The sequence below is a fragment of the Euleptes europaea genome, chromosome 19 (genome assembly GCF_029931775.1).
Source record: "Euleptes europaea isolate rEulEur1 chromosome 19, rEulEur1.hap1, whole genome shotgun sequence".
In the NCBI taxonomy this organism is placed as follows: domain Eukaryota; kingdom Metazoa; phylum Chordata; class Lepidosauria; order Squamata; family Sphaerodactylidae; genus Euleptes; species Euleptes europaea.
This window is the reverse complement of record NC_079330.1, coordinates 13,316,022-13,337,461: the sequence shown is the minus strand read 5'-3', so window position 1 is coordinate 13,337,461 and position 21,440 is coordinate 13,316,022. Positions and strand designations below refer to the sequence as shown.

General features: G+C 49.6%; 1 protein-coding gene across 1 annotated transcript in view; it reads left to right on the top strand.

The window, feature by feature from the left end:
• The window catches only part of NPHP4 (nephrocystin 4), a 101,107-nt gene extending 80,104 nt beyond the window's left edge, over window positions 1-21,003 (top strand). Inside the window, exons 19-29 of the mRNA XM_056865143.1 lie at window positions 1,618-1,829; window positions 2,506-2,732; window positions 4,242-4,428; window positions 6,157-6,246; window positions 10,396-10,555; window positions 10,777-10,862; window positions 12,455-12,540; window positions 12,818-12,989; window positions 16,843-17,022; window positions 19,411-19,554; window positions 20,801-21,003. Of these exons, the coding sequence (XP_056721121.1) occupies window positions 1,618-1,829; window positions 2,506-2,732; window positions 4,242-4,428; window positions 6,157-6,246; window positions 10,396-10,555; window positions 10,777-10,862; window positions 12,455-12,540; window positions 12,818-12,989; window positions 16,843-17,022; window positions 19,411-19,554; window positions 20,801-20,941 (1,685 nt within the window). The 3' untranslated portion in view covers window positions 20,942-21,003. The remainder of the gene's footprint in view (window positions 1-1,617; window positions 1,830-2,505; window positions 2,733-4,241; window positions 4,429-6,156; window positions 6,247-10,395; window positions 10,556-10,776; window positions 10,863-12,454; window positions 12,541-12,817; window positions 12,990-16,842; window positions 17,023-19,410; window positions 19,555-20,800) is intronic.
• Window positions 21,004-21,440: the final 437 nt, after the last annotated feature.

Genomic DNA, 21,440 nt, shown 5'->3' with positions numbered 1-21,440 from the left:
ACTGGCAAACCACCCCGTAAACAAAGTCTGCCTAGGAAACATCGGGATGTGACGTCACCCCATGGGTCAGGAATGGCCCAGTGATTGCACAGGGGACCTTTATCTTTAAGATGCTATGGAGGTGATTTTGAGCCAGACAATAGTGTGGTCTCTGCCTGGAATATCCTATGTTCTGTTTGCCTCCCTGAAACCCATGGGCTGAGGAAGAGGAGAGATTGAGGCATAGGGTTGCCAGGTCCCTCTTCACCACTGGCGGGAGGTTTTGGGGGCAGAGCCTGAGGAGGGTGGGGTTTGGGGAGGGAGCAATGCCATACTACAGCCCAGTTGCCAAAACAGCCATTTTCTCCAGGTTGGAGAACAGTTGTAATAGCAGGAGATCTCCGGCTAGTACCTGGAGGTTGACAACCATATTGAAGCAGGCTAACCGGTCCAAACAGCTCCCAGGAGGCAGAGATTGGTTTGTTAGAATGACCCAATAGGAGAATAGTTTCCTGCAGTCCACTGACACAAAGAGGCAGTCCTTTGTAAATGGGGAGAGACCGCCTTAGTGTCCAATCCCCCAAATAGATTAGGGTTAGAACCAAAGAGGAAAGTGGGCATGGCTCGTAGAGTTGCCCGTTGTCACCGGCACCCTGCTGGGAGGTTGGGGGCAGAGACAGTCTCGTTGGCACTGTGCCAACGCCAGATGTGTTGTACTGGAAGTGTGTCGTTGAGCTGGAAAGGCACAGTGACGTCACTTCCGGTTTTGCGCCGGAAGCGAAGAGCCCTCCCCCCATTTCCCCCCTGCTGGCTTTTGAAGCTGCAGAGGGAAATAGGGGGCCAATTACCTAGCCCTCCTAGGTGTGAGGCTGGTCTGTCAGAGACAGGCTGTCTCCTGTTGCCACCTGTCCTGGGACCGTGCAGGTGACCTCATTAAACTACGTGCCATGGATGCGTGCAGGCAATTAGTCCTCCTGGAGAGGGTTGCCAGGTCCCCCTTCGCCACCAGTGGGAGGTTTTTTGGGTGGAGCCTGACGAGGGTGGGGTTTGGGGAGGGGAGGGACTTCAATGCCATAGAGTCCAATTGCCAAAGCGGCCCTTTTCTCCAGGTGAACTGATCTCTATCGGCTGGAGATCAGTTGTAATAGCAGGAGATCTCCAGCTAGTACCTGGAGGTTGGGAACCCTGCTCATGGAGTCCAAGAGAGACTTCACCTCTAAGGCTGTTACTGCTCTTTGTATTCCCAGCGATGTATTAAGAGTTTGAAAATGTTATAAAAAATACTGTTCGCACTTTCTATGTATTCCCACCAATGTATTAAGAGTTTGAAAACGTTATAAAAAATACTGTTCGCACTTTGTTTGGCTCCTTTACTTGTGAAGACGTCTTCCAACCATTTATTAGTCGTGGTATCCAAAAACCCTTTTAAAGTGATGTTTTTTATAACATTTTCAAACTCTTAATACATCGCTGGGAATACAAAGTGTGATAACCCCCTAAGACGACTGTAGAGGAGAGATGTCCTTTCTAAAGGGACACCTTCTTCTACAGCGAGAGAAAGACTGAAGGCTACTGATCTTCGCCACGGGGTCTGCTTCTTTTCACCAAGACTTTATTGTGGCATGTTTTCCCTCCCAGCTGGAAACGTGTGCCAGGCGCAGAAGCTGGCCGACGTGGACAGCGAACTGGCAGCCATGCTGTTCTCCCGCTTGCGCGAAGTCAGCACGGCCTTCCAGCACACCCACCGCGAGGCCAGCATTACCCGGAGGAGGAAGCTGGAGAGGATGCTCTCCGTGCGGAGGCGGGAATCTCAAGAAGGAGACGGCCAGAAGAGAGCCAGCTTCATCATGGTGAGGGACGTTCTTGCATCATGAAATATTCGAAATTGCATCATGAAATATTTGAAATTGCCCTGTACTGAGCCAGGTCACTGGTTTTTTCTTGCCAAGTCTTCTTTCCTATAACCTGGCAGTGACTTTTTAAGGTATCTGTGTGTGTGTGTTAAGTGCCGTCAAGTCGTTTCCGACTCATGGTGACCCTATGAATCAATGTCCTCCCAAGTGTCCTATCCTTAACAGCCTTGCTCAGATCTTGCAAACTGAGGGCTGTGGCCTCCTTTATAGAGTCAATCCATCTCTTGTTGGGTCTTCCTCTTTTCCTGCTGCCTTCAACTTTTCCTAGAATGATTGTCTTTTCCAGTAACTCCTGTCTTCTCATAATATGTCCAAAGTACAACAGCCTCAGTTTAGTCATTTTAGCTTCTAGGGTCAGTTCAGGCTTGATTTGTTCTAAAACCCACTGTTTTGTTTTTTTGGTGGTCCAGGGTATCCGTAACACTCTCCTCCAACACCACATTTCAAAGGAATCTACTTTCTTCCTATCAGCTTTCTTCATTGTCCAGCTCTCACACCCATACATGGTAATAGGGAATACAATGGCAAGGTATCTGGCAGCCCTGATATTTGGGATTATTCTTGCCCAGCTCAGAGGAGGCAGTTCACAACTTAACACATCTGTCAACCACAGGGGCGACACGAGGACCGAATTCAGCATTCGCGGGACCTCCAGATCATCGAGGCCTACCGGGAGCGCATCAAAGCCGAGAGCATTGCCGGCATGCTGAGCCAGGCTATCACCACCCATCACACCCTATACGCCATGTTTGGTACCACGGAGTTTTTTGAGTTTGCCCTGAAAAACCCATACAGTGTCCAGCACACGGTCACCATTGAGATTGACAACCCGGAACTCAGGTAGGAGTCATGGGAGGAGGAAGGGAGATACTCTTCTGTGTGACAAGACAACCTGTGTGACAAGCCATCATCACATGACACACAACAAATAAAACTTTGTTAGGTGTTGCGGAACACAGCCATGACAATGCTGCTGCAGTCGTCTTGTTTTTGGGCTTCCTAGAGGCTCCTGGTTGGCCACTGTGTGAACAGACTGCTGGACTTGGTAGGTCTGATCCAGCAGGGCCTTTCTTATGTTCTTATGAGATTTGGACTTCTATTCCCATCCCTTCCATATGAGATGCTGTGTAATGTAAGCTTGTTGCCCGTTGAATGGATTCCAGCTTCAAGGTCATCTGCAGGGGATGGGTGTTGCTGGCTTCAGATGACTGAAGCCCTGATATGTACTTGAGAGGCAAGATCACCCAGAGGTTCAACTCCCAAATGATATTGAGTGACGCAGGTGACAATAAATTCTGTCTCGTCATAGTCTTAGATCAGGGGTGGGTAACATGGCCTTTCTTATGTTCTTATGCCTCTGTGTAGCAACCCTGGACTCCCTTGGTGGTCTCCCATCCAAAAACTAACCTGGGCTGTCCCTGCTTAGCTTCCGAGATCTGACAACATCAGGCTAGCCTGGGCCATCCAGGTCAGGGTGCCTGCAACTTACACACCGTTAAAAAGCCCTGGAGAATAAAATGGCTTTGCAGCACTTCCTAAGGGTTTCCATAGACAGCACTTCCCACTTGCTCAGGAGCCCCATTCCATAAAGTAGGAGCCAGCCCCAAGAAAGCATGAGTCCCTGTGGATGGGGAGGCAGGTCTCCTTTAATTGAAGGAACACACCCAGAATGAGACTGCAAGTAGCCACACCCTGGTGGTCCCTTCCAACTCTATGGGCACCTTCACACATCCTGAATAAGGCACTTTCAATCCACTTTGGGGTGGGGCTGTGGCTCAGAGATAGAGCATCTGCTTGGCATGCAGAAGGTCCCAGGTTCAATCCCCGGCATCTCCAGTTAAAAGGGAGTAGGCATGTAGGTGATGTGAAAGACCTCTGCCTGAGATCCTGGAGAGCCATGGAGAGGGGCCGTGGCTCAGTGGTAGAGCATCTGCTTGGCATGCAGAAGGTCCCAGGTTCGAATCCCCGGCATCTCCAGTTAAAGGGACTAGGCGGGAAGGTGATGTGAAAGACCTCAGCCTGAGACCCTGGAGAGCAGCTGCCGGTCTGAGTAGACAATACTGACTTTGATGGACCAAGGGTCTGAATCAGTATAAGGCAGCTTCATGAGTTCGTGTGTTCACTTTCCATGCACTTTAGCGATGGGTTGCAAGTGGATTTTGCCTCAAATCCAGCCGCAGAGTGGATCGAAAGTGCATTATTTAGCATGTGTGAATGCGCCCTGCGATTCTATGATTCTATGAAATGGAGGCAGACTGCCAGGTCGCACAGAAAACAATCTTGCTTCGAAGCAGCTAACTGCCTCTGTGTGTGTGTTTTCTCTCTCTCTCTCCACCCACCCCCCACCAGTGTCATTGTGGATTCCAGAGAATGGAAGCATTTTAAGGAACTGACCAAAACCATCACCCCGCTGGAGGAGGACATGTTTCATCTGCATGAGAACCTGACACCTCAGGTCTACCTGCGCCCCAAGGAGACAGTGCACATCCCCTTTAAATACCAAGCCTTCACTACGGAGCACGGAGCCATGAAGCAGGTACGGGAAGGGTGGCCAAGCCCTGAGTTTTAAAAACATGTTCCGTGGTGCAGAGTGGTAAGTTGCAGTACTGCAGTCAAAAGCTCTGCTCACGACCTGAGTTCGATCCCGACGGGAGTCGGTTTCAGGTAGCCTGCTCAAGGCTGACTCATCCTTCCATCCTTCCATCCTTCCGAGGGCGGTGAAATGAGTACCCAGCTTGCTGGGGGTCAAGGGAAGATGACTGGGGAAGGCATTGGCAAACCACCCCATAAACAGAGTCTTCCTAGGAAACATCGGGATGTGACGTCACCCCATGGGTCAGGAATGACCTGGTGCTTGCACAGGGGACCTTTACCTTTACCTTTAGGAAGCTATCTCCATTCGAGAGCAATGCATTGTTGGGGTAGCATCCCAACCCAACCCCAGTTCCCATCAAGCTCTACAGGCCGTCTTTCCTCCATTCTCAGACTGCTGAACATTAGACTGTGTGCTCTTTACACCCTCCTCCCCAGAACTGCTAGCCCTTTGACAGTCTCCAGGAGGAAGCTGGAGAGAGCAGGCAGACCATAGAAACAAAGAAGAAGAGTTGGGTTTTATACCCCGATTTTCTCTACCTTTTAAGGAGAATCAAACCAGCTTGCAATCTCCTTCCCTTCCCCTCCCCACAACAGACACCTTGTGAAGTAGGTGAGGCTGAGAGAGTTCGGAGAGAACTGTGACTGGCCCAAGGTCACCCAGCAGGCTTCATGTGGAGGAGTGGGGAAACCAACCCAGTTCACCAGATTAGAGTCTGCTGCTCATATGGAGTATCAGGAAATCAAACCCGGTTCACCAGATTAGAGTCATAGAATCAGAGTTGGAAGGGACCACCAGGGTCATCTAGTCCAACCTCTTGCACAATGCAGGAAATTCACAACTACCGTCGCTCTTAACCACTACACCGTGCTGGCTCTCTCAAAGGCAAGTGTTTCACTGGGTCAGTTTTTCCACTCTGGATTGAAATCAAAGGAAAGCTTCTCTTTGCAAAGCTACATATAGAAGAAGAAGAGTTGGTTTTTACACCCCGCTTTTCTCTATCTTTAAGGAGTCTCAAAGAGGCTTACAATGGCCCCCCTATATCCCACTCCCAGATTCCAACTGATTGCCAGCCGCTCTCTGACAACCCTAGTTAGAACCCTTCCCTCTAGCAACCTTTCCTGGATTTTCAAAGCAACCACCTGAGCTGAAAGCTAGAGAGATGTGCGCAGTAAGGAAGCAGGAGCCATACCCTGCTGGCATATTTTAATAAATATAGACATGTGTGTGGACTGTAATCTGGCGTACCGGGTTCGATTCCCCACTCCTCCACATGAAGCCTGCTGGGTGACCTTGGGCCGGTCAACTGCCTAAGGTCATAGAATCAGCATTACTGACAGATGGCCATCTAGCCTCTGCTTAAAATCCTCCAGGGAAGGAGAGCCGACCACCTCCCGAGTAAGCCTGTTCCACTGAGTTGTCCCCCCGAATGCTAGATAGCGTCTTTAATATCCTGAGATATTTTAAAAACTGTTCACTTAACCCCGTGACTCTTTGTGCTTCCACGGGGCCTTCGCCTGATTCCCAGAACAAGGAGAGCGGATGCTTCGAGGCCAGGCAGCCAGCAGATGTAAGAGAGAACCTTCCCCCCAGCAGGCCTGTTTCCGACGCCACGGGACCCTGTGGCAAATAGGCGATGCTTTCATTGCATACCGTCTCTTTGATTTCCAGCAAGGTCCCACCGAGCTGACATTCAGCGACTGCAAGAAGGAAACTGCAGCCCCCTGGAAGTCCGGCGGCATGCAGACAAAACACATCAAGGTAATTTCCAAGCTGCGGGAAGGGCGGCAGTTTGAGGCAGCTGAGTTGGGCGAACCACGCACAGCTCTTTCCAGAGTTGCCTCTGTCACCTTCTTACCATATCCATTCTCCAAGCAGGTCAGGATGGCCTACATTTATTTACTGTCTTACGTCCCCTCCCACTTTTCTCCCAGTGGGACCCTAAGCGGCTGACTTTGTTGTCCTCTCCTCCATTTTATCCTCATAACAACCCTGTGAGGGAGGTGAGGCCGAGAGCGTGGGACTGGCCCAAGGTCACCAAGCGAGCTTCCCTGGCAGAGTAGTAGGGTTGCCAACCTCCAGGCACTAGCTGGAGATCTCCTGCTATTACCACTGGTCTCCAGCCGATAGAGATCGATTCCCCTGGAGAAAACGTCTGCTTTGGCCATTGGATACTATGGTATTGAAGTCCCTCCCCTCCCCAAACCCAGCCCTCTTCAGGCTCCATCCCCAAAATCTCCCATCAGTGGCAAAGAAGAATAAAAGTTGGTTTTTATATGCTGATTTTCTTTACCACTTAAGGGAGACTCAAACCGGCTTACAATCTCCTTCCCTTCCCCTCCCCACAACAGACACCCTGTGAGGTAGGTGGGGCTGAGAGAGTGTGACTAGCCCAAGGTCACCCAGCTAGCTTCATGGGTAGGAGTGGGGAAACATACTGTTAACCAGATTAGCCTCCGCCGCTCATGTGGAGAAGTGGGGAATCAAACCTGGTTCTCCAGATCAGAGTCCACCGCTCCAAACCACCACTCTTAACCACTCCACCACGCTGGCTCTCATGGAAGAGGGACCAGGCAACCCTACAGAGTAGGGATTTGAGCCTGGATCTCCCGCATCCTCGCTCGACACCGTCAGCAATACATCACAATGGGTCTCATATTCCTCGCCCTCGTTTTATTCTACCCCGTGAGCTGGGGTAGGATGAGGGAGAGAGATTGGCATGACTGAGGGTGAGAGATGGGATGAGGGAGAGAGATCGTCACTTGGAGAGCTTCCTTGCCGAGCAGAGACTGAACCTAAGCCCTGCCCTCTAGCCACGTTGTTCTTTCTTGGTGGCTCTGCCGCTTCTGGAGATAAAGACTTCCTGCATGAAGAATGGTTATCCTAGTAGGGGTAGATCGGCTACCCCCCCACGCATACACTCCCCCCCCCGCCTTTTCACGCTGTTCTTGGGGTTTACAAAGCGTGCAGCAACTCTGTTCACAATGGCATCGCTTAATCCTTATTAACGATTCCAAATGATTCGAGTGCCTCTTGTGAAAAGAGCATTAATCCATATTCTTTTCACTGGAGGCCCTTGAAATCATTAACAGGAAAAAAAAGGTTCTCTGCGTTTCTAAGGGGGGTGTTGCAAAGTTTATTTATTGCTCTTAGATCTGCCAAGATTCACTCTCCCCCACCCACCCCACCCAGGTGGCAGCCAGGGATACTCTGGCTATTTATGCAGGGCTGTTTCCCCTGCGGTCACCCCCGCCGACTGCTCTGTGCCTCGTTTTGATTATGCCTTTCCCGACCGTCAGAGGTTGCCTCACTCCCCCCACTCATTTCTGTGCGATTTGCCCGTGTTTTCCCGGTGCTGTTTTGGCGAGAATCCGGAAAACGCAGGCAAAATGCGTGGAAACGCGTGGGGGGAGTGAGTCGACCTCTGACTGTCGGGAAAGGCATGAATAATCAAAACTGACGGTGAAGGGGAGCTCGCCACCTCCCTGGGAAGCTGATCCCACTGTCGGACAACTCTTACTGTAAATAAATAAATAAAATCCTAATATCCCGCTGGTACCTTTCCGCCCGTAATTTAAACCCATTATTGTGAGTCCTATCCTTTACTGCCAACAGGACCGGCTCTCTGCCCTCCTCTAAGTGGCAGCCCTTCAAATACTTAAAGAGACCAATCATGTCCCCCCTCAACCCCCTCTACACCTTCATGACCCCCCATTAATAGTTTATTTTATTTATTTATTTATTTTGCAATTTCTAGCCCACCCTCCCTGGCCAAAGCCAGGGTGGGTAACGTCTTTTAAAACAGTGGTTTCCAAAGTTTTCGGGCCACCGCCCCCTTGGTTCCACAAACTCAACCCTGGCGCCCGCTACCCTATCCTTTACAAAGCTTAATTCAAAATAGGGGTTTGCATGACTCACTAAAGAAGATAATAACAATAAAATTTCAAAACAGTAACAATTAATTGCACATCTATTCAAAATCAAATTAAAACTTTTTAGTTGAAATTCATTCAACAAAACTGATAAACTTGATCCAGTGGTACCATCTCTTCAAAGACTGGAAAAAATGCTGATCGTTTCCACCAAATTTGCCAGCATGGTGCCATAGCTTGATCTATTGTCACTTAGTGAACAACAGTTGAAAGGGCCCACCTCTAGTGCCCCTGGCTGCCCCCTTGCTTCTTAGTGCTTCCCAGATAATCCTACCGCCCCCCAGGGGTGGTATTGCCCACTTTGGGAACCACCAATTTAAAACATACATCAGGGAGATACTAGCTGATACCGCATCAGTATCGCCTTTTATGACAGCAGTGGCTTCGTCTTCCCTTAATCTCTTCCCACCCACCCCTTTTGGTTGATGGCCAGGTCTCCTTCACGCAAAAAAAAAAAAAAAAGGACAGTATAGGATGCCAACAAATATGTCTTGTTGTTTCAACGTTAAACAAGTACCATACACAATAAGTTATGCATGATCGCCAAATAGTCTGGAGATATGCAATAAGCAGCTCAGAGTTTGGCCAAATGTCGCTCGAAGCCAGGGCATGGTCGGCCGCCTTTAAGTTACAGCTTAAGGTGCATTTTAGCACTCAGGGGCTCCTAGCTTCTCTGAAGTGCAACCCTTTTAAATCCTCATGGCAAAAAATCTTAGACGAGAAATTGTTGTTGTTGAGCTTCTTGCAGGATATGTTATTAGATCTTGGGAAAACGGAAGCTTTCACCACAATTAAAAAGCACATTAAAGAGCTTGATTATAACAGCACTACTTTTCGTGCTCGCCGCATTTGTTCATCCCAGTTTTTCGCAATACCACCACCACGTGGTTTGCCCGCTTATACTTATTATTTGGCAACTCCTCATATTTCTAGAGCCTTCTGTTTAGCCAGACTGAATGCCAACCCCTCAATGGTTATGCAAGGCAGAATTTTGAATATACCATACCCAGACAGGACCTGTCCTTGCTCTCCTGGCTCTATTGATTCATTAGCTCATGCCCTCTTGGAATGACGCTTCTATGAGGAACTTTGATCACGTTATGTCTCTCCCCTTTTAACATACAAATCGAATGCCTCTGTCTCTGGCATAATGCCTTTTTTATTAAGTGACAGGGATCCCAAGCCTACATTGTCAGTGGCGAGAATTATTTCAGTCCTTATATCCCTCAAACATTAGATTTACGCTGCTCAAGATCAATGGATCAAGGAGCTTCTAAGGGATAAAGGAAAGGCAATAATCAGCTTCCAACACTTGTGATATATTCCTCAAGCAAACTTGCTGTAGAACAAGGTGGTAGTCGACTTCACAAAAACATCCAATGGCACACGATTCACATCAGCACAGATGGTCTTCTAGCAAATATACCATCCCGTTCTAAAACGTCCTCGACGTGCCCGTTGTAAACTTCTCATCACGGAAATAGTAATTAATCTTGACAGCGATTGCATTTACATTCTTCAGAGATGGTATGTTATTGTACCACTTTGAAGAATGTAAATGTGAAAAAGAACGTTATTGTACATCTTTTAAATTTTGCATGCATATTTAGTGTGGGTGTTAAGTGCCGTCAAGTTACTTTCGACTCATGGCAACCCTATGAATCAATGTCCTCCAAAATGTCCACTCCTTAACAGCCTTGCTCAGGTCTTGCAAATTGAGGGTTATGGCTTCCTTTCTTGAGTCAATCCATCTCTTGTTGGGTCTTCCTCTTTCCCTGCTGCCCTCAACTTTTCCTTGCATGATTGTCTTTTCCAGTGATTCTTGTCTTCTCATAATGTGTCCAAAGTACGACAGCCTCAGTTTAATCATTTTAGCTTCTAGGGTCAGTTCAGGCTTGATTTGATCTAGAACCCACTGATTTGTTTTTCTGGCGGCCCAGGGTATCCGTATAGAGGTGGGTTTTTTATATATTTACAGGTCTCCTTCACAGCCCACGGCAGCAGCAAGCCCATTGCCGTCCTCAGTGTTGACGTGGAATTCCAGCCCCATGTGATAGACCAGACCTTCCGCTTCTACCACCCAGAGCTCACCTTCCTGAAAAAGTCCATCCGCCTGCCTCCCTGGCATACATTTCCAGGTAGCCCTTGCATGTGTTTTCATGAGTACCTTTCCCGACTGAGCGAGGTCACAATGAGCAGTGATGTGTTAAACGCAAGCCATTCCAAAGTAAGGCATTGCTGTCGGCATAACTGGAGCAGCGTGGGTCCATGCCTCCATACCAGCTTCGGCGCTGGTTTTGATACGAGCAGCTCCTGTGGGCCTCGTGGGGGTCTCACGTGTCCCTCTTGTCCTCGTCAGGAGCCCCCGCTGGAGTGCCAGGCGGAGAACCAGAGATGTACGTGCGCTGCAGCGATCCCAACGTCATCTGCGAAACCAAGAAAATGGTACCGTGGGCCCAAAGTGACATTGAATGTCCTTGGGGAGGGTTGCGGCTGATGGGGCTGGCGAAGGCAGAGGGCAGGGCGCTTGTTGCCACTGCCCAGCTGGCAATCCTCAAGGTCTGTCCCCAAGGCTTGTTGGGCTGCTCTGCGGAAAGCAGAAGTCCTAGGCAGTGAGGGGCTGTCACAGAGAGGGCGGAGAGCCTACTTGGCTTAACTGTGGGTTGCTTAGCTTAGTGGTTTAGAAACTGGGTATTCTGGAATTTGTAGAACTGAGATTAAGAACGATAGCCACTGAGCTTCCAGAAAGAAGAAGAAGAGGGGAGGGGCCGTGGCTCAGTGGTAGAGCATCTGCTTGGCATGCAGAAGGTCCCAGGTTCAATCCCTGGCATCTCCAGTTAAAGGGACTAGGCAAGTAGGTGATGTGAAAAACCTTTACCCAAGACCCTGGAGAGCCACTGCCGGTCTGAGTAGACAGTACTGACTTTGATGGACCAAGGGTCTGATTCAGTATAAGGCAGCTTCATGTGTTATCATGTGTTAAGAGAAGAGTTGGTTTTTATATGCCAACTTCCTCTACCACTTAAGGGAGACTCAAACCGGCTTACAATCACCTTCTTTTCCCTCCCCACAACAGACACTCTGTGAGGTAGGTGGGGCTGAGAGAGCTCTCACAGAGCTGTGACTTGCCCAAGGTCACCCAGCTGGCTTCGTGTGGAGGAGTGGGGAAACAAATACAGTTCACCAGATTAGCCTCCGCCGTTCATGTGGAGGAGTGGGGAATCAAACCCGGTTTTCCAGATCACTGCTCCGAACCACTGCTCTTAACCACTGCACCATGCTGCTGCTCTTCTGCAGTGCAACAGTGAAATGTTAGCTATGGTGCAACAGTTTCTGACTCATTAAGGCTGTGTACGAATGTAAACATCCATCTCAGAAAGTACCCAGAATCTACAGCAACATGTAGTCTAGAGGCATGCCAAGAACGGATGTAGTAGCTAGGGTTGGCCTTTGCCAGCAACCCCAGGAGCTTTCTAGGGGCAGAGCCCTGGAAAATAGTGTCCCTGACAATGTGATGTCAATTCCACAGAAAAGCCTGAAAGTGATGTCATGCACACCCGTGCTGCTCTGGGAATCCCATAAATCTCTTTGGTAAAGGCCGTAGGGATTGGTGGAATTCCTAGAGCAAACAGGGTGAGTGTGTGTGGTGTCACTCCAGGGGTTTTGCTTGGAAAGGATGTCACAACAATAACGACACTGTTTTTCTACCCCTTTTCTTCCCACTACTGCATTGATTAATGGCAGACAACTGGGTGCAGCAGCTGGGGAATGGCAACTGGCAACCCTGGTTGTACAGGGGTGGACTGATTGCTGCCTGGCAGCTGGCAACCCTGGTGGTACAGCGGGTGGATTCCAGTGTTGCTGGGCAGTCCTGACTCTCTCGTCTACGGAAAGTAACTTTTTCCAGGTACAGGAGTGAACTGTGGCTTCAGTTTTAATTGAGGGGGGAAATGTGTTTCAGGTACTAGGGTTTTGTGAAATCCTGGCTAAAAAAAGCTAGCCAGATGTTGCAATCTTGTCTTAACATTCCCACTCAGGGGCCAGGCGAACCACAGGACATTTTCCTAAAAGTCGCTGGAGGACCGAGCCCACAGATCAAGAGATTCTTTGTGGCGATCTACACGTAAGTCAGAAATCACTCCAGCCCTGGGACAGCAACTTGCAAACATATGTACATTTACTTTGGAGCAAGTCTTATTGAGCTTAGCAAGACTTTCTCCTGCGCAAACTAGCATAGGCTTAGACTAAGATAGAGTAAGGGTCTGATTCAGTATAAGGCAGCTTCATGTGTTCATGTGTTCAAGATTCTTTCCAGCTTCTGGCTTTGGCAAGGGTTCCTGAGTTTCCGCCATTTTGACAAGGATATGAAAGACAGCTTGTTGTTCTGCCCATCGCTGCAGGGATCCCTGGCTGGCCGTCCCAACTCAGATCTGGCAGTTCTACCTCCACTCGCTGCAGCGGGTCGATGTTGGCTGCATGACGGGGCAGCTGACCCGCCTCTCGCTGGTGCTCAGAGGGACTCAAGCCATTCGGAAGGTGAAAGCGTATTCCTCGCAGCCACAGGAGTTGAAGGTAAGATCAAAACCTCGGGCTTGTTTCCCGTTTACCTTTTCCTACTTGGTTGCTGGACCAGAGGCGAGTTTTTACCTATTGGTAGATACAGTTGGGGCTAAGATGACATTTGATATATTCATTAGCAAGATTAGCAAACATATACATAGAAATGCGGTCTTAAAGATGGTAAAAGGTAAAGATAAAGGTGCAAGCACTGGGTCATTACTGACCTACGGGGTGACGTCACATCACCATGTTTACTAGGCTGACTATGTTTACAGGTTGGTTTGCCATTGCCTTCCCCAGTCATCTACACTTTACCCCCAGCTAGCCAGGTACTCATTTTACCGGCCTCAGAAGGATGGAAGGCTCAGTCAACCTTGAGCCGGCTACTTGAATCCAACTTCCATCGGGATCGAACTCAGTCACCCTTGAACTGGCTACCTGAAACCTACTTCTGTTGGGATTGAACTCAGGTCGTGAGCAGACTGCAATACTGCAGATTACCACTCTGCGCCACGGGGCTTCCTCTTAAAGATGGGCTGGAAATATTTTCTGATTATGAGAACTTTTTTAAAAAGTCATCTTCGGTATTTCCTCTAGCTGCTGCCTCTTTGGACCCATTTTTCCTTACCATTTCTGTCATCCAGCCAATTAGGGATCGCTCAGTGAACAATATGATCACTACACCGTGTAGCCAATTAGATGTGATTATTTGTCACCCAGGTCAAATGTACTCAAGAAAGAGGGCAGTATAAATGGTTGCTTTGATGGTTGCTTTGATAGGCGCTGTTGAAAAATTATCTGGGGGGGGGGGAAGAGGAGGGTGGTTTTTTTTTCTTTTCGCCCTGGCGGAAAACATTTCTGAAGCACCAGTGGGTGCTTTCCGCTCCGCTCTAATTTATAAGGAACAATAGGTGAAGTTTGACTGGAGAATGTGATTTGCCACCCGCTAGCACATTTGCTTCCGAAATTTCATTGACGGGTCCTATGAGAGGAACCGTCCACTAGGACGTTAAGGCCCGTTAGGGACTACAGACAATTTACTGCAGTAAAGCCTCCTCTGTAATTGTCTTTTGATAAAAGCCATCCTATGGAGGGAACAGTGGCCCGAAACCCCCGGAGGGCAAGACATCTGAATTAACGAGGCTATCTAGAGACTAATAATTTCTTTAGAATGCATTTAGTCATAATTATAAATGTGAATAATAAGAGAAACACAAATGCCATTACCCTCTCATAAATTAGGAGGGGGGGGGGAAACCCATTGTTTAAATGCACCAAGGGGGGCTTTAAAGGAGCGACTAAGACAAAGGAACTAGATCCCTTACATAACTCAATGCGTGGCTTATGAATGAAGTTCTAAAACAGGGGTGTCAAACTCAATTGTTATGAGGGCTGGATATGACATAAATGTCACTTGTTCGGGCCGGGCCATGCCTTGCTGGCCCAGTTTGAGAATGTGGGGAGGGGGTGGCTGGCTCGCGCGCCGGATAAGATCTCCCACAGGCCTTATGTTTGACACCCCTGTTCTAAAGCTTCAATCAGAGATCAAGTCCCTCAAACAGAATGACTGACAGGTCTCGTTAGCTCGGTTGATCATAACTTCTACCAGCTCTATATCTAAAAAATGTGCATGTGCTGTCGGGATGAGGGGTTGAGGCCTGGAGGCCTGGAACAAGTTCCTGCTCAGCTGTGGGGCTCCCTTGCTTGAGACCGTTTGTCACATTGAACGTCGTTCTAACCTTGTTAGGTTCCGATGTTTAAACATGGGTATCTTGTAATCCATGCCCTTCGGGGCCAGGCGAAGAAGAGCTCTTCAATACGGAATATTAATAATCATGGCATGAGAAGCCGAAGCGGGAGCGGATTAGCCCCACAGTTCCTCCCGATGGAATGGTATTTCTGCTTGTCGAAGAGGGTGGCAATTTCTGCTGATTCCCTCCTGCTGGTGCAGACCCCCTGTCCCGCTTTGACCCTTATTCTGTTCCTGAGGTCCTCTAACTCTCCCTGGAACAAAATTTCGTGGGGCTCAGTGGGCTGCAACAAGAATGGGAAGCGGGAAAGTCCAGCTACACGAAGTCCACAGATGACTGGATAATGCCGATACTTCGGTAGGGTTGCCAGGTCCCTCTTCGCCACTGGCGGGAGGGTTTTGGGGCGGAGCCTGAGGAGGGCGGGGTTTGGGGAGGGGAGGGACTTCCCTAGAGTCCAATTGCCAAAGTTGCCATTTTTCTCCAGATGTACTGTTCTCAATCGGCTGGAGATCAGTTGTAATAGCAGGAGATCTCCAGCCAGTACCTGGGAGGTTGGCCACCCTATACTTTGGACACAGCTTCAGGGTGTCATGGTTTGGGACTCGGTGTGTTCAGTGATACTTTGCAAGCGGAGAGGTTGTCACTATGTGGACAGCTCAGGATGGAGATGTCGTTCAACCCTGCGGAGTGGACTAACCTTCACTGCCGCCCTTGCCCTCTGCATATGCACCACCAGTAACGACCAGAGCAAGTGGCGTGAGTCCGGGAGCGCACAGGGGTGCTAAAGGAGGACACAAGGAGTCTGACCTGTGACTAGAGTCCAGCAGTGTTAAGCAGGTTTGGATCAGATCCCCCAAGGCTAGGCCTGGCTGCTCAAGGCCTGGAACTCCCCAAAGATGTCAGACCCACGTTCACTTCAGTACACGTTTAAATCATCCTCTCATTTACATTCCAAAGCTGGAGCCGAAGGGAGAGCGGATTAGCCTCCCCCATGGCCTGATCATAGGATACCAGGGAGGTCCCTTTCAGAAAAGCCTCGCTGGCGTCTGTAACAGTTTGGATTAACCTCCCGGAGGCTCCTACACCTGATAAGTCACCGGTGTGAGCTCCAAGTAAACACCGGCCAGACTTCCGTCGCCTATCCGTCTCTCCTCTTGACGAGAGTATCCTGGGCTCCTTTCTTATATTCACAATGTCAGCTTTGAAGGGCAGAGGCCTGACCTCGGCTCCCCTTTACTGGTCAGCTAATTAAATTCCTTGGTCGTCCGCTTTTTCAGCCCGAGCAGGATCTATGCTCTTGTGAACGTGGTGGCACACAGATGGAATATGTGCCTCATATGCTACAGGTTTAGGACCTGTTGTGGGTACGAGGAAATGTGCGCACGAGATGAGGCCATAGCTGAGTGGTCGCCCTCATACCTGACATGCAGGAAGTTCCCAGGTTTGGTCCTTGGAATATTAGGAAAAAATTTTTAACAGTAAGAGTTGTTTGGTGGTGGAATTGGTTACCTAGGGGGGCGGTGAGCTCCCCCTCACTTGGCAGACTTTAAGCAGTAGCTGGACAAACACTTGTCAGGTATGCTCTAGGCTGATCCTGCATTGGGCAGGGGGTTGGACTAGATGGCCTGTATGGCCCCTTCCAACTCTATGATTCTAGTGGACGAACACTTGTCGGGATGGTCTAGACTGATCCTGCGTCAAGCAGGGGGTTGGACTAGATGGCCTGTATGGCCCCTTCCAACTCTATGATTCTATACCAGTTGAAGGCTCACAGGACTCAACTACATGTTACATTTTTTTTCCAGGTTTATCCCCATGTCCAGTTGACAATTGAGGTCTTGGAGTTTCATGCTCGGAGGACCAGTTGTGCGGGGCCCCAGTTTAGAACCATGGTATACAGGGAAAAGGGGCTTAAGTCTTCACCAACCATGCCACTGAGCAACAGCACCAAGCAGGCGGGCACCCGTCCACACAGATGAAAATCAAATTTTGACTGCCATTTGTTTCGGATTTTGGGTTCCCGCGAGCCGCTTTTGGAACCCCATTTTGTGGCATGAAAACCAGAATAAAAATATGATAACCAAACTCCCTCGTCTCTTTCTCCTCCCTGCCAGGTAGACCCAGAAGGCGTCTTCATCCTCCCTGCCAATGGGGTGCAGGATCTGCACGTTGGCATCAGGCCTCAGAGACCCGGCAGCCAGTTTATCTACCTCAACCTGGTGGATGTTGAGTACCACCAACTCGTCTCGTCCTGGCTGGTGTGCGTCTCTTGCCGACAGCCCCTCATCTCCAAGGTAGTTGAGTTGACTTTGGTGGTGGCCCTTTTCCTTTCCCCAGGGTCTGGCTGGGCCACTCTTTCCCGAACCTTTAGGATGATGGGAGGGGTGTGGCTCAATGGTTGAGCATCTGCTTGGCATGCAGAAAGTCCCAGGTTCACTCCCCAGCATCTCCAGTTAAAGGGACTAAGGAAGTAGGTGATGTGAAAGACCTCTGCCTGAGACCCTGGAGGAGTCTCCAGTTAAAGGGACTAAGGAAGTAGGTGATGTGAAAGATCCATGCCTGAGACCCTGGAGAGCTGCTGCCGGTCTGAGTAGACAATACTGACTTTGATGGACCAAAGTTCTGATTCAGTATAAGGCAGCTTCATGTGTTCATGATAAGGGATCCAGGGCTGGCGAGGAAAAGATCCTGAGTCACCAGGCTTTTTCACTCTAGCATCCAAAATCTGAAAGATTGGGCATTACCAGTTTAGAACTAGAAACCCTGTGTAGGCCAAGCACCGGTTCTTTCACCAGGCCCCATGTCAAGGGTGTCATTGAGAGAAGGGCAGGAGTGAAGATGACTGCCCCTCCCACTTCAGTTCCCCAGCGTGGTGTAGTGGTTAGGAGCGGTCAACTCTAATCTGGAGAACTGGGTTTGATCCCCCCACTTCTCCACATGAGCGGCAGACTGTAATCTGGTGGTTTCCCCACTCCTACACATGAGGCCAGCTGGGTGACCTTGGGCTAGTCACAGTTCTCTTCGAGCTCGGTCAGCCTCATCTACCTCACAGGGTGTCTGTTGTGGGGAGAGGAAGGGAATTGTGAGACGATTTGATTCTCATGAACACATGAAGCTGCCTTATACTGAATCAGACCCTTGGTCCATCAAAGTCTACTCAGACCGGCAGCTGCTCTCCAAGATCTCAAGGCAGGGGTCTTTCACATGACTTCCTTGCGTAGCCCTTTAACTGGAGATGCCAGGGATTGAACCTGGGACCTTCTGCATGCCAAGCAGATGCTCTACCACTGAGCCACGGCCCCTCCCCAAAAAGCCTCTCCTTAAAAGGTAGAGGAAATCAGCATATAAAAACCAACTCTTCTTCTTCTTCCTCAAAAGCATTTCTATTTCTTGTGACAGCAAAGCAGTCGGCTTGGCAGCCAGGAGGAAGCCTCTGCCTTGGCTGGAGGTTATATACATTCCAGGAGCCTTTCCTGGTCTGCCCAGCTGGGGCTCTGGCTCTGATATTTTCCAGCCACTCAAAGACATCAAGTGGGAGCATGCGCCCTCCAGGCCCACAGCGACTGCTGCTTCCTGTGGTCCTTTCTGAAGACCCACCAGCATGGCTGTGCCCCATTGATTTTTCCCACTCACCTCTCTCTCCACAACCTCACTGTTATGGATTGCTGGGTAAATCAGTCTTGTTTGCCAAACAGATTTTAAGCTGTCTGGGCAGGAAGGGCTGTAGCTCAGGGATAGAGCGACTGCTTGGCATGCAGAAGGTCCCAGGTTCAATCCCCAGCATCTCTAGTTAAAAGGATTAGGTGGTAGGTGATGGGAAAGACCCTGGAGAAGCCTCTGCCCATCTAGATAGACAATATTGACCTTGATGGGTCAATGGTCTGCTAGGGAGGGGATGTGGCTCAGTGGTAGAGGCTTTGCTTTGCACGGAGAAGGTCCCAGGTTCAATCCCTGGCCTCTCTAATTACAAGGATCAGGTAGCAAGTGATGGGAAAGACTTCGACCTGAGAACCTGGACAGCAGCTGCCAGTAAGAGTAGAGAAGACCGACCTTGATGGACCAAAGGGCCGATTCAGTATAAAGCAGATTCATTTCATGCATTCAGCATCTGATATGCTGAAGACAGTTGTACTCCTAGCAGAGTTGATGGTTATCTGTATGACTGTTATCTGCATACGATTAAGGCAGGAATGATTTGTTAGATCAGTTGGCGTCCCCCTTCCCCTTTTCTTTTCTCCTTCCCTTCCCCCTTCCTCTTTTCCCTCCCCCTTTCCTCCCCCCCCTTTGCTGGTTCCTTAACTTTTCCCGGATTCTTCTGTCTCCACACCCTGAGGACTGTTATCCAGATTATTAATGGTCCTCTACTTAATGACCACCATGGACTACCTCACTATCAGGAAAACATTAGTATTAGTAGTCAGTTGAAATTAGATTGCCATCTTTTAACTGATGTGTGAAATGTTTTTAATTCTGCGTTTTAATCCTATGTTTTAATTTATTCTGTGTTGTATGTATGTATTGACGGTTGGAAGTCACCCTGAGCCTGCCTCGATTGGGAAAGGGTGGGGTATAAATAAAATAAAATGAGAATGTGAAGACACTAGCTCAGAGGGAGTCACCGCCTTTTTGGGAACCAGTGCAAATGCTTGTTTGGCTCATTCCCCTCTCCCCTTTATCTGCAGGCTTTTGAAATCGTGCTCCCCCCTGGTGGAGGCAAAGGTTCGAACAAGAGGATCACGTATACCAACCCCTACCCGACCCGGAGGATGTATTTTCTGCACACCAACCGGCCAGACCTCTTGCAGTTCAAAGAAGATTCCTTTGAGGTAGCATCCTCCGCTGACGGAAGAATTTATAACTTGGGAGGGAAAGTATGGAGTAGGTCCAAGAATTCCTTTATGGCAGAAGCACCCTTGTAGGGCTGGCACTTCAAGTGATCTTTATGTACAGGGGCAGTGGGTGTCTGTATATTGAGGGGCGACGTCCCCTCCGTGTGGGCTCTTTACACTCCAAGTAGTCTTATAAGGGGCGATTAACTATAAGGGGCGCTTTTGCCATCTTTTAATTGTTTATGACATGAAATGATGAATCCGGTAAAACGGCTATCACAGGCCAAACTGCAAAGAACGAACTGTCACGTCACCTCCCGTCACCTCAAAGCTATCCTGAGCGTGTGCCAACAAAAGACCAGCACTTTTAAGTCTTGCCCGATTCTTGGGACACACACATGCAGATCATGAGAGGAAGGGCAGGAAGGGTTGCGTCAGTGTTTGGGTCTCAGGACCCTTACATGCCCAGGGTAATGCCGATCGCCACTTTGGGGTCAGGAAGCAATTTTCCTCCAGGCCAGATTGGGCAGGGATCCTGGAGCGTTTTTGTTGCCATCTTTGGGGCATGGAGTAGGGGTCACGGGGGTGGGGTGGGGAGGCAGTTGTGAGTTTCCTGCATTGTGCAGAGGGTTGGACTAGATGACCCTGGTTGTCCTTTCCAGCTCTATGATTCTATGATTCTCCAAAATGTTCCACTTTGGCAGGATGGTGTTGTGGTACATGGCAACCAGGGGTGGACTGGGAAATTAAAATGAGCATATGTGGGGTTACCATTGCTGCTAAAGGGTCTAAGGCAAATGGCCTCCAAGGTGCTGGTAGAGTTGTTGGGCCAGCTTGCATCAGACTGCTGGTAGCCCTCTAGGGCAGCGGCCCACCGGGAAATTCCCCTGTTAAGTTCAATGGCCAGTTCGCACCTGTTGGCAACCAAGGCTGTTCCCATGTTGTGGTTGTTCACCAAGCTGCAGAGCCATGGGAAGTAGGATTGCCAGGTCCCATTTTGCCACCAGTGGGAGGTTTTTGGGGTGGAGCCTGAGGAGGGCGGGGTTTGGGGAGGGACTTCAATGCCGTAGAGTCCACTTGCCAAAGCGGCCATTTTCTCCAGGGGAACTGATCTCTGTCAGCTGGAGATCAGTTGTAATAGCAGGAGATCTCCAGCTAGTACCTGTGGGTTGGCAACCCTAATGGGAGGACATGTATGAATTGCCCCAAACCACTGCCTTGCTCTCCTCTTTTGTCCCTGCAGATTGGCAGAGGGGAGACCTACACCATCGGCCTGCGGTTCGCCCCCAGCCGGAGTGCCGGTGAGGAGGAAATTCTGATTTATATCAACGACCGTGAAGACAAGAACGAAGAGACCTTCTGCGTGAAGGTCACCTATCAGTAACAGGGAGGGTATGCAGACAGGCTTGGCTTGGCTGCTCTTCTGCTCTCCAGTGATCCATCAAACTCCCCGAGAGGCATAGCACAGTTCCTTTTACGATTCCCTGCTTCCAATAGGCCGCGTGCCCCTGAAGCATCCCCTGTTCACAAGTCGGCAGAGAGCAAAGGAGAGGGGCCTCCTCCTCCCCCTAGGCACCGGAGGGACACATGGCCCCTTCCTTCTGAGTTCTTTGCCCGCATCCAATCAAGCCCCTGCCAAGCCCATCTGATTGATTGCCCAAACGGATTCCTCGAACGTCAGCCCGACCTCCAGCGGTGTGGCCCGAGTCCTATCTGTTCTCTCCCCAGCTTTGGATCGAAAATTCATTTCTCTCGCTACGACATGTCACTCGTTCGGGGGAAGGGTGCTGTGGGCTTTCAGACCTTTAACACCGTTTGAGCTGGTTTGCAGATTTGGCGGGTTTTGTGGCGTTATTACTTTTTTCCCCCTCTCCCGCACGGGT